We start from the raw sequence: 11,424 nt of genomic DNA, 5'->3' as shown, positions 1-11,424 counted from the left end.
AACCCGAGTCGCTGGGGTGAAAGTCCCAAGCACTATCCACTACACTATGGAACCCTTGCTCAGATTACATGGAACGTACATGGTTTGAGAATATACCTAAGTGTTCTTTTGTGCAATTAACCCTTTATATATTTCTTTTTTTTTTTAACCTATTGAAGTGTCCATGAGGTGTACCTACACATATTGTCATATAAAGCAGTTAACCAAATGTCTGATTTTTATGTTTTAATTGGCGAATAAAGAAACAAGGAATAAAACACCAGACAAGTTTGAACAGGTTTTAATGTTTATTAAAATAATAATACAAGTAAATTTCAAACCAGCAATCTAATGTGAAATTGCAGTCGATATATTGGATAACACTATTTAGGCGTATATATGCATACACCTTATTTAAAAACGACTATAAGTGTTATACTATGATACAAGTGTTTACCAGCTCAGTGGCCTAAGAGGAGAGTGTCCGCCCTGAGATTGGGAGGTTGTGGGTTCAAACCCCTGCCGGGTCATACCAGTGACCATTATAACAATGGTACTCATTTCTTCCCTGCTTGGCACTCAGTGTAAGGGGTTGAAATGGGGCCCCCCCCCTGCTGCTCACGATCATTGGGACTTTTATTTGTTAAATTAAGGTCGCCCAAAGAGAAGCATAATATCGCCGTTTTTGCATAACGGCTAACTTTATTGCATGAAGGGGTGCGCCCTTCTTGCAATAAAGTTAGCCGTTAGCTTAGAGAAAACGTGCACAAAAGAAGTGGTGTGACAGTGAGTGCTTCTTTCCTGGGCAAATCGACATTCCGACTTACATAGTTCACGCCAGGAGGGAGACGCAACGCCTTCACTGATCCGTTGATGCACGGGGGGAAGGAAGGAAGGCAGTTGACCCATTGACTCGTTCGCGAACGGGAAAGTCACGATTCGTTCCCTCACCGATCCGTTCTCGCAATGAACTAGAAATGCGAATCACTCAGATTCATTCGTTGGTGAACGGGAAATGCAATTCACGACTCGTTCGTGAACGGGAAGTGACGTCATTTTCTTCTTCGTTTCGTTTGACAGCAAGGTGGCACCAGCTTCTTTGGGCATTACTGACACCTACTGGTTGAAGTTATATGAACTGAAAAAAGAACGAACCACTTTAGGAAGTGATTCGTTCACTAAAAAGATTCGTTCTTTTGAACCCATCGTGTGTCGTTGTATTGTTTAATGTGTATGGGTTGTTTTCACTGGATGTAAAAAAAAGAAAAGAAAAACCAGTTGTGTCAGTGTGTGCGGGGGGGATTCATTGAACGATTCGTTTGAACGAATCTTTTGAGTGAACTGATTCTAAAGAGTCAGTTCACCTTAAACAACTGGAATGCACATCACTAGCTACTCGAAAGTTAGTGGCCAAGAAACCGGATATGGCTTTTCGTCATTCCTCCGTTCTGGCGGGGAAGCTTTCAAAAATCAAATTGACAACAAAGGCGCAAAAAGGATTCTTCTAAGGCCGTCTGGGTGCATTGAAGACTTGAGTCGACACATGTAATCTCAAGCTTACAAAGCAATCGAGCTTGCTTTTGCTTTCGTCTCGTCAAATGGAGCGACCGGCGAGGTTTGTCAACACTTAGTGCGCCAGTTGTGCAGCGCTTACCTTGCCTGCCACTCCAACGTCTTTGACCTTTTCTTGCTTGCAGGAAGACCAAGAACGTCAATTACTTCGAGTCGGTGGACGTTGACAACGACGGTGGGCCAAATAGTGACAATATGACGTAACGTAGACGCGTGTTGTATGTATCCGACACATACTAACGGACTAGCCGGACGCTAGATTAACTGCACACAGATTAAGCGAAAAAAGAAAAGAGTTAACAACAACACAAATCATGAAAATGATTGTAAAATGTGTTAAATCTTGTGAACATCAATATTCAATGCCGTACAATATTGATTTGAATTGTTGGCACCCGTGATTTTAGGTCCCTCGTGTGGACAAAATGAGTAATGCAGTACTTGTTTCTTAATTTTTGAGCCATGGCACAAATTTTACATCAGCACAACAACAACAAAAAACAGTGCAATTAAACTTTAATCTTTAAATGTCAGACGAAGACTTTGTAAGCGTGAAACCCCCACCCGGCAAGAAGCTCAAACAACAGGAGCACCACAACACATCAAGCCAAAAGGCCACCCAGGAGATCCACAAAAGCAGGTAAAGCAGGAGACAAAATGGACGCCAAGTACAAACCTTGTAGTTGCATGACTAAAAATGTCTTCCAGAAAAGCTCTAGACGAAAAGCTGCTGTCTCGGGATCTGGAGGCAGCAATTACGCTGTCTTTGCTCGATAGCAGTAACACGGAAGGGAGGAAAGAAGCGCCTCCTGCTGGTCAAGGTGGGATCCAATGTTGTGTGACTGAAGAAAATCATAAAAACAACTCCAAACAAATGTCATTGTGATCTACAGCTGATGAGAACACAGACCCCGCTTCCCTGCACCGATCCAACTGCAGTGTGGACACGTCACTTTTGGGTAAAAGCCTCAATTCACTTTTTTTTTGTTTTTTTTTTTTAAACAAAGTCACTCAATTCAGTTTTTCTTTAGGTTTGGATGAAATCTCCAAAGAGAAGCAAAGGAGATGCCCACGGGATGATGACAACGACTATGAGCCCAAACTTACACCAGGTAGACCCCCCCCCCTCCCCTCCATTGTGCATTTATTTGTCTTAACGCAACTGCTGTTTCAGATTCAGCGAGTGAGGAGGACCTCAGTGAGGACGAGGAGTTCACTATGAAGAGCAAGCGCCAGAAAAAGGAACAGCGTGACCAGCGCAAGCCTCACAAGCGTCCCGACGGCGAAAGACGGCCGCCGAAGCTGAAAGCGCAACCCAGAACAGGTTCAACTAACTTTCAATTTACAACAGCAAAACCTGTGAATAATTGATACCGCTAAAATTGCCTCGGCAGTAAACGACGAAAGGTGGTGACCACTCAAACATTCATATTAAGATGGCAAACAAGGGTGGCAAGAAAACGACTTTAATTGTCGTCTCACTTTAACATAGTTCCATGTCTTTTCAGCATGCGCAGCACCCTCAACGCCCACGCTGAGAAGCCCCCCGATGCTGAAAGCTGCCGTGTCCAAACCGCCAATCTCAGTCAGTCCGACGGGAGCCAGGATTCCTAAATGGAACCCACCAGGTTATTACAATTGGTCCAAGCATATGGAAGAAAAAAGAAGTTCTGAATTTTCTGCCTCATCTTGCAGGTCAAATTGGAAAAAGTCCTCCTTCATCCCAGAGTCCCACCGCAAGGTCTCCCGGTCAGGGTCTTCGTCTGGGACTGTCCCGACGTGTCCGAGTCAAGCCGCTGCACCCCAGCAGCGCCGCCACCTGACCACAGAGGGAACAAGCTTAAGCTCCAAAATGCATGTAAATATTCTTTTGAAATCAACAAAATTGTTTTCTCTTTTTTTTTATATATATATATATATGTGTACATGTAATGAAAATAAAAGTCAAAGATAAGTTACTTGGTCAGTGTATTTTTACCAGTTCAAACATAAAAAAAATAAATACCATTTAAGGATGAACATGTGCTAGAAACCTTCCATTGATCAACTATTAAAATTGCATTTGAAGTTGTGGCAGCTGGGCCTGGATGGATGGCGCCTTCTGGTGGTCACTAATGATATCATTCTCAATTGTTGAGGTCCAATCAGCCAGCCAGTCAACGTGGTGTCCTTTTTATTTGCTTTATGTCTCACTGGTGGTTACACGATGGGTAAAAAAAGTGGCAGAGTTCATCACTCAGGCAAAAGTGTGGTGCTGACAATAAAGTCCATCAAGTGGTCAAAAAGGTTCCATTGGGCTCTCAGGAGTGAGCCGAAACAAAAGCGTCCCATTTCCTCTGCCAGGCAGCCTGGCCGGCGTCCTTGAGCTCCGCCGGCAGCGAACTGTACCTACGAGAGCCGCAAGGAAACTGTTGTTAGCGTGACGGCGCCGACCTCCAAAGAAATGACCGCCTGCGATCTGACATGCGGTGTCACCTGATGGAGTTGAGCGCCAGTTCCTTCAGTGTGCCCACGTTGGCCTTCAGGCCGCCGATGCCCACAAAGGCCTGGTAGAAGTCGTAGGACAAGCCCGATGTGCCGAACATGGACGGGTCGTCCGAGCTGATCACCATGGGGTGGCCCTCCGACATCAGCACCGCCGCCGGGTGGTTGCGCATGTCCGAGACCAGCTTCAGGACCTGCTGGACATGTTTGCAAAGCTGGTTAGAACACAAATACAGGGACAACTTGAAAAAAAAAAACACACAAAGGCCGGTCGGCGTACTGGACCTGATTGGAGATGGGGCACACCTCCACTGCTACATTGCTCACCCTGGAGATCTCCTTGGCGAGAGGGTGCTGCGCCAGAGAGTAGCCGTGCCCGATCCGGCTGGTGTTGAACAGCAGAGCGTCCAGAATGTTCTGATCGGCCTCCGTGCCCTCCTTGTCTGCCGAACAACATGCACGTAAATATGATCAAGTAATTGAACTTTGTAGTGAATGGGGGGAAAAAAAACAAAAAAACTACCGGTTTCTCCCGCGTGAAAGAAGAAAGGCAGCGTGACGCCCAGCCGGTCCGGCAGCGTAAGAGCGTCCCTGAAGTACCAAAGTGGCTTCCCGCTGTCCTCTCGGCCAACCTGCCGCACAAGACCAGAGCTACCTTCCGTGTTACATCGCTACGGCAGAAAAGCTCAATCGTTACCAGGTCAAATCCTGCCACCACGTCGGGGAAGTCCCTGCGCAGCGCTACGGCCTCCTCCACGGCCGCCTTCACCTCAGAGAAGCTCGATGACCTGCAGGCGGCCGGCGGTTTGAGCGGCGGGCGACGGATAGCAACGAACGGGTTGGAGCGCGCGCTCACCTGTGCACGGCTACGATGAGGCGAGCGCCCAGAAAATCGGGGTGATCGGCCACAAACTTCCTGGTGATGTTTCGAAATGTCCTCAGCGTCCACGTCTTGTCGTGGACGGTCCCGTCCAGCTCGTACGTCTGGAAGGCGAGGCGACAAAACATCATGTGCCCTTCCTGCTCGTCCTATTTGCCACGAATGCTGAGACAGACCCTGGAGAGGCCGCTGCGCAGTTCCAGATACATGATGTTGTCTCGGTGCAGCTCGAGCAAGCCCTGCAGGAGGTAATCTCTCAGGACGGGGGCGTGGCCAACCAGCCCGGCGCTGGCAATGAAGGCGCTCTCAAACTTGTTCCACACGGCGTCCTCGTCCGGGTACTCGCCGTCCGGGTCGTCGGTGACCAATGTGAGCTGGCTCATCAAGCTTGAACGCGAGCCAATATTAGCAAGTAGTAAAGTTGAGGCACGAGCGTGCCGGGCGCTACCTGCGGTCGAAGGCGTCGGCATCGGCCACCTTGGCTCGGAGCGTGCTGAGAAGCTGCCAGTAGAAGCAGTCCCAGCGCGGGTACGGCCGGCGCAGAGAGAAGACGAAGCGGACCGAGTTGTCCCACGTGAAGCAGGCGTAGCAGTGCGGCCGGTACGTGGCGTTCTTCACCAGCCACTCGGCGCTCACCAGGGACGAGCTGTGGATGTGCAGGGCGCCGCCTGCGGGTGTCTCGCGTTAGCTCTCGGTGCACGACATCGTGGCTCGGCACCGCCGGGTCACCTTTGGGCATGTTCTGCAGCAGCTTGAAGACGGGACTGTCACGAATGAGGCTCCTGGCCTTGAAGAAGTGGACGGCGGGCGGGAAGGGCTCAGCCGCCATCTCGCGCTCCTTCAGCCGCCGAAGCTCGTCATCCAAGCGCCGCTCGGCCGGCGTTAGCGCCACACCGCCGCCCGTCTGTCTGGACGCCTCCTGGCGCATCAGCAGGTCCCGCCGGCTCGGGTCGAGCATTCCCGACGCCACCGCCAAGCACAGGAGGGACACTGCTCCACCGAGGAGGGAGGCGGCCATGCCCTCGGAAGCCACTGGGAGGCGCTGTTCACTATTAGACAAGTGTCAGAAGACGATACAATTTACCAGACTGACGTTTGCAGGGTTAGGGTTTGAGTTGTAGACAGTTACCATGACAACCGCATTGTCACAAAAGCAGATTCAATTTCTTAACCAAATCAGATGTTTTTTTCCATAAAGGATCATCTTAGTTGTTTGTGCACAAAACAAAAATTGAACAAAAAATAAGGTTGTTTTTTTCTTCTTTTAGCTCAAAATGTTTAATCCCCAAAATGAAATGATGCTTTGCACATGAATGCACTTTAACTTTTTTTTTTGGAAGGGGGATTTTGATGACATTCCTTGTCAATGACATCACAGTGCACACAAGGACAAGCCAGACAACCACCGTGAAAATGCAACGTTAAAAAAGTCAAAGTACTTACAAGAAGCGATGCGTCCGCTCTGCCGTCTTCTCCCACGACTGCGCTTGTCCCGTCTGTCCCTGCCTAACAAGTCAGCAAAACTCTGGGAGCAACGGCAGTTGAGGCATTTTCGTCTGACAAATAGCATGTGATTAACTAACGAGCCCGGCATGAATGACGAGTGTGTGCGCGCCAGTGCGTGTGTGTATGTGCATGCGCGCTGCGAGGACACGAATGACGTGGTTGTAGTATTACCATTCATAGAGTTTATTATCTTATTGTACATTTACAGCACGTGACACGTTCACACACATAATTTAGACGAAACAGCTCATATCCAGACGGTGGAAGAATAAATTAAAGTCCTTTAGCATTCGAACTTACGTCATGACGGTCACCCCGCCGTCCCTGCTCTTATGTAACGGCGTTCTTCCTTCATGCACAGAGGAATGCAGCAACAGCAACACACATACATACATACATACATACATACACACACACGCGCACGCAATCGCACACACACACTACTAATAATAACGGCGACAAAGCAACCCTTTTCGCAGGAATGTGACCCAAAACAATAGAAAAGGAAAGGAATAGAGAAACAAGGGGGCGGGGCTTCTCAATCCATGAACTTGCGGTTGGGGTTGGCGCCGAAAAGGGCCACTCGGATGTCGGGCATCATCTGCAGATAAGGCGACAAACACGGACAAAAGACGGATTGTTTGCCAGCTCTGATGGAAAATGATCAATATCACAAGATCATGAGACAAAACGGGGGGGGAGACAGTCTGACAAAAAACAATTCAATTACTTCAAAAATATAATTGAATTCACTTGATGTTGTTGAAAAATGAGTGCAGCTTGTTGTTTGCTTGTCAGCATGCGGCGACGCGTTACCTGCTGAGCCAAGAGGTCCAGTCTGCTCTCCAGCGTGTTGGACACTTTGATTTTGCCGTCTCCGTTGTATAGCTCGATGCCTCCGGAGCTGTCGAATCGCTCCGTTTGTTATTTGCTTCTTGTGAGGAAAGCCCCAAAAAGCGGCGCAGCGGCACTCACATGTCGGGAGCGAGGAAGTTGTCCTGGTCGATGCGGACCTCCAGGTTGTTCTTCACGGACGCCTTGTAGATGGGTATGTTCCTTTGGATGGAGGCCTGCGAGCCGACGAGAGGTGAGGCGATGTGATGATGTCATTTCCGGAAGAGCAAAGACTCACCTGCACCATCTGGACGTCTTGCTTACGACATCGGATGGTCACTTTGGACTCAAGCAGCTGATACAAACCCTGAGGAAACAAAGTGGACCGTGTATAGTTTGGATGTGTGCCATTAAGGGCCGCGACATGACATGACATCGGGAGCCGGGCCCGGAATCGCTCCTTGTGAATGTCAAGCGCTGGCTAACCTGCAGGATCAAGCCGTCGATCAGCGCGGCGTACCTGGCCGGGTCTCGCGCCACGTTGGCGAGCCGCTGACGGGCCTCGTTCAGCATTTCCTGAAAGTTAGGGACAGTTAAAACACAATTCAGCGTCACTGACGAGCACGCGGCTTACCGCGATCATGTCGTCCCGGGCCTTGAGGACCTTGAGGCGGGCCTGGTTCATCAGGTTGGACATTTGGCTGTCAAGGAGACAAATGACACACACGTTGGCGCGGTTTAGCGTGCTAAGTGGCCGTTGTTGTCACACAGTAGGCCATTGTGCCGTGCGCGACAACTAAACGCAATCACGGGGAAAGGCGGATTCGCACTGTGCCAGCACCGCTCACATTTTCTTCTGCTGCTCGATCTGCTTCTCCTTCTTCTCATAGTACTCCATGATCTTAAGACGCTGCGTTTGCACCAGGCGGCCCTTCTCAATGTTGAACTCCTCCTCGGCCTGCAGGGGGAGACGGACGCAAGGGGCTACGTTTATTTTACCAGCAAGTTTCCAAAAAGTCATCCATCCATTGCGACCATACCTTGGCGTCAATCTCCTCCGCCTTCTCATTGGCCTCCTGCTCAATGAAGGCCATCATGTGCTTGATCTGCAGATATGAAGGGGAAACCCAAGGCAATTTTTTCATTTATTTTAATAGTGTTTGTTTTGACGACCGAAATATTTCGTGACATGGAGCTGTGAAGCGGCTGCTTTTCTCACAACCGTGAAGAATGTTTGCGTCCATTTCAGTCACTGATCGTGAACAGTCATCAGTGTCAGCTTTAAAATTCGACTTTAACTTTTACATTTCCTCTTGTACTGTTTATACACAGCAGTTCCTCATCTGGCCTGTCATGTGATTGTCATGTGATCACTGGTGAAGATGACTTAGTCTACGTTTAATAACAATATAACCCGCCCACACACACAAAACAGGAAAAAACGGTCATGTTTTTATTCATTTTATCATTAACCTCCAGGAGCTACCTCAATGTCATTGAGCAGGATGCTAGCGGTTTCTGGCAAACAAAACACCAGCGTAAACCAACCAAAGAGAATTACAACGGTGTTCTTCGCCAAAAAATGTGTTTGTGAAATATATCATTTTCAAAATAAAAAAAAAGTCGAGGTTACCTGCTTCTGAACGTCGGCATCGCTGAGCGCCATGGTCGCTACTGCTGCTGCTTGCTAGCTCGGGCCTGCCATTCAACGAACACACAAATGTCAATCAAACCTCATTAAAATGCAGCACTGTAACACATAACTGGCGGCATAATCGAGCAACATTTTAATTCACCCGAAAAATGTGCAGTGGACGACAATTGAGCTAATCCGAGCGGTCGTGACTCGGAAGGGACGTCTTCAATACAAATTGACGGTCAGCTGACTGGCAAAGTCACGTGACGACTTCCTGTTTTATGGCCAATCAGGCACAAGGGGGGCGGGAATGGGAGAGTGACGTTTCTATCGCGTCGATAAATTAATCAAAACTTTGATTTGAAATGAAAAGAAATAAACCGGTCATTTGTGTTGCCTTAACGAGACGCTAAGTAAAATACAAATAACATATCGCATCCAAGGGTATTATCAAACACCAAATCTATACTACACATTTGAAAGAATCTTTTATCACACTTCTGAAGGGATCTTGAACTTAAACGTGTACAAGAAGAAACTCTGGATTTCAATCATGTGAAGCATTAACTCACATTTGTTATTGTTTACACCCAGGTCTGATTAATGATTCAAGTCCCCCCCCCCTGCAAAGTCACCCATAGCAGATGCATGGCCAAGTGTTATGTCATGGATTTGGAAGGAAGGGCGGGCGGGCGGGCGAGCGGGCGGGCGGGTGAGAGAGAGAGAGGACGAGGGAGCTTGAACATTGTGTTATTTGTGCATCGGATACCTAGCGTGTATGTCTGCCTGCCTGCCTGCCTGCCGCTCGCCTGCTGTGACTTTGTTTCTTAATTGACACGTCTGCCACATCACCGACGACATACAGGTATGCTCGGTGTTTTCTTTGTGTGAGTGGAAAAGTTTCAACAAGTCATTTCAGCATATTGTCTTTTGTGTGCTGTGTGTGGACACACAAGTGGCACAAAAGGTCACTATGGGTCATGTCGGTGCAGTGAAGGGCAGACGGTAACCTTGCACTTGAATGAGCGTGAGCCTCTTTATTAGCGGAACGTGAACCGAACCCAGTATGTACTTTTGAATCGAGACTCTTTATGGCCGGGATGGGACCGATGGCAATCCAATTAAAGTAAAGTTAAGGAGGATCACAAAGTGTGCGTGTGGGGGGATTATTACTGAAGCTTACTTATCGAGTCAGTTGTGAAACTCTTCTTTGTGTGTCTGTATGTAGTATACTGCCCCCTGGTGACGAAGGCGCACACAGCAGAAGCAAAAAAAAAAAAGATGTGGCTATTTAATTCTTTACATTCGATGCAATTGCCATTGTTGTATGTTTTTATGGATTATTCTCATTCCAAAACACATTTTGTCAAACTGTATAAACAATCTACAGTTGAGCCAATAGAGCGCATAAGCGAGAGACTTGATAGCTAATGAGCTAAGCTAAGTGATGATTATTAATCCCCTTTCAAGCGTGATGTTTATTTTGCTGCGATGCTTACACGAGGCGACACAGTCGCGTCTATTCTGGGCTCGGGCCGGCCGGCGAATACTTTCCACGGTCGGCGTCGGAGTCGTGACACGCGGGTGAAGTGGAGTCACCTTGGTGTCATGTTGGAGGCACGCGCATGATGGAAACTTTTAAAAAGGAGCAATGTCTTAAAATAAGCCCTGCAGCGAGCGGATATTTCCCCAGGATTTAAAAGACATGTTTGTGTGTGAGGTACTACGTGATATATTTTAGCTGTAATTATTTTCTGAATATTCTCCTGAAAACTGCCTTTTTTTTAAATTAAATTAAATACATTTATTTATATGCTACTTTTTTACATTTTGAGTTTTAGCTTTCAGTGCTGACCTGATAGCGTTGTGTCCCCGCAGTGGCCATCCTGGAGGGGAACGCCCCAGTCGAGTCCGGCGAAGGGTCCACCGCTGCCGCCGCCGCCATCCCGAGCCCCGAACCCTGGCAGAGCGAGAGCCTGCTGGCTGAGTCGTGGTCCACCATGGGCGACGCGGACCGCGAGGACGCCAAGAGCCTGGACAGCAGCGACGGCGGAGCTGCCGCGGAGAACAACTCCGACATGGTACACCTGGAGGAGGAGGAGGAAGATGAGGAGCTTCAGACCAGCGTGTTGGACCTCCAGCTGTCGTCGGAAGAGTTCAAGCAAATACGACCGCCCACGTCTTTGCCCGTCTTCCGTCTGGAGCCGCCCTCCGCCACCTCCACGCCGCCGCCCTCCGCCGAAGAGCCCCCGTACGCACCACCGGGCCTGCTCCCTCCCTCATCCGTCCTCCCGCCAGTGGTCACCCGAGATGTTCCCTCGGAGGAGGACTCCAAAGCGGCGAGTCCCGCCGATCTGCCGGCGCTGCTGTGCGGGGGCGCCGCTTTGGTGGCCGCGGTGGGCGTGATGGCGTACTGTGCCGTGGCCTACTGCAAGAAGTAGAAGAAAAGAAGGATTGAAATAATGTCTGTCTTCGGAATCATTCGCTCATTCCCTACTCTCTAATCGCTTTCGAGGGAGTGTTATATTGTGGA

General features: G+C 48.9%; 3 protein-coding genes across 5 annotated transcripts; 1 reads left to right on the top strand and 2 right to left on the bottom strand.

Annotated features, from left to right (window-relative positions):
* Positions 1-1,025: 1,025 nt before the first annotated feature.
* Positions 1,026-3,509, top strand: rad51ap1 (RAD51 associated protein 1). Its single transcript, XM_049761611.2, has 9 exons — positions 1,026-1,594; positions 1,677-1,726; positions 2,086-2,191; positions 2,260-2,372; positions 2,445-2,510; positions 2,583-2,663; positions 2,726-2,875; positions 3,060-3,179; positions 3,247-3,509. Exons 1-9 carry the CDS (start codon positions 1,578-1,580, stop codon positions 3,372-3,374), a joined length of 831 nt encoding a protein of 276 aa, XP_049617568.1. The 5' UTR covers positions 1,026-1,577; the 3' UTR covers positions 3,375-3,509.
* A 198-nt stretch (positions 3,510-3,707) lies between these two features.
* Positions 3,708-6,523, bottom strand: ada2b (adenosine deaminase 2b). 3 transcript variants are annotated; one of them, XM_049761603.2, is made up of 10 exons: positions 6,359-6,523; positions 5,645-5,964; positions 5,364-5,583; positions 5,092-5,302; positions 4,892-5,019; positions 4,733-4,823; positions 4,559-4,667; positions 4,363-4,478; positions 4,027-4,232; positions 3,708-3,939 (listed from the first exon to the last, which is right to left on the bottom strand). In XM_049761603.2, the coding sequence occupies exons 2-10, from the start codon at positions 5,931-5,933 to the stop codon at positions 3,852-3,854; spliced, it is 1,458 nt and encodes a 485-aa protein (XP_049617560.1). In that variant the 5' UTR covers positions 5,934-5,964; positions 6,359-6,523; the 3' UTR covers positions 3,708-3,851. The 3 variants fall into 3 exon arrangements, with proteins under 3 accessions (XP_049617560.1, XP_049617561.1, XP_049617559.1); XM_049761604.2 differs by having other exon boundaries at positions 4,027-4,229; XM_049761602.2 differs by having other exon boundaries at positions 4,027-4,229; positions 4,321-4,478; positions 6,359-6,522.
* Positions 6,524-6,588: 65 nt separating this feature from the next.
* On the bottom strand, positions 6,589-9,201 carry atp6v1e1b (ATPase H+ transporting V1 subunit E1b). The gene is made up of 10 exons (XM_049761613.2): positions 9,052-9,201; positions 8,889-8,953; positions 8,296-8,361; positions 8,104-8,213; positions 7,890-7,956; positions 7,742-7,831; positions 7,554-7,622; positions 7,397-7,491; positions 7,238-7,325; positions 6,589-7,022 (listed from the first exon to the last, which is right to left on the bottom strand). The coding sequence occupies exons 2-10, from the start codon at positions 8,919-8,921 to the stop codon at positions 6,960-6,962; spliced, it is 681 nt and encodes a 226-aa protein (XP_049617570.1). The 5' UTR covers positions 8,922-8,953; positions 9,052-9,201; the 3' UTR covers positions 6,589-6,959.
* Positions 9,202-11,424: the final 2,223 nt, after the last annotated feature.

This window comes from Syngnathus scovelli, chromosome 22 (assembly GCF_024217435.2).
Source record: "Syngnathus scovelli strain Florida chromosome 22, RoL_Ssco_1.2, whole genome shotgun sequence".
NCBI lineage: Eukaryota > Metazoa > Chordata > Actinopteri > Syngnathiformes > Syngnathidae > Syngnathus > Syngnathus scovelli.
This window is presented reverse-complemented; position numbering and strand designations above follow the sequence as displayed.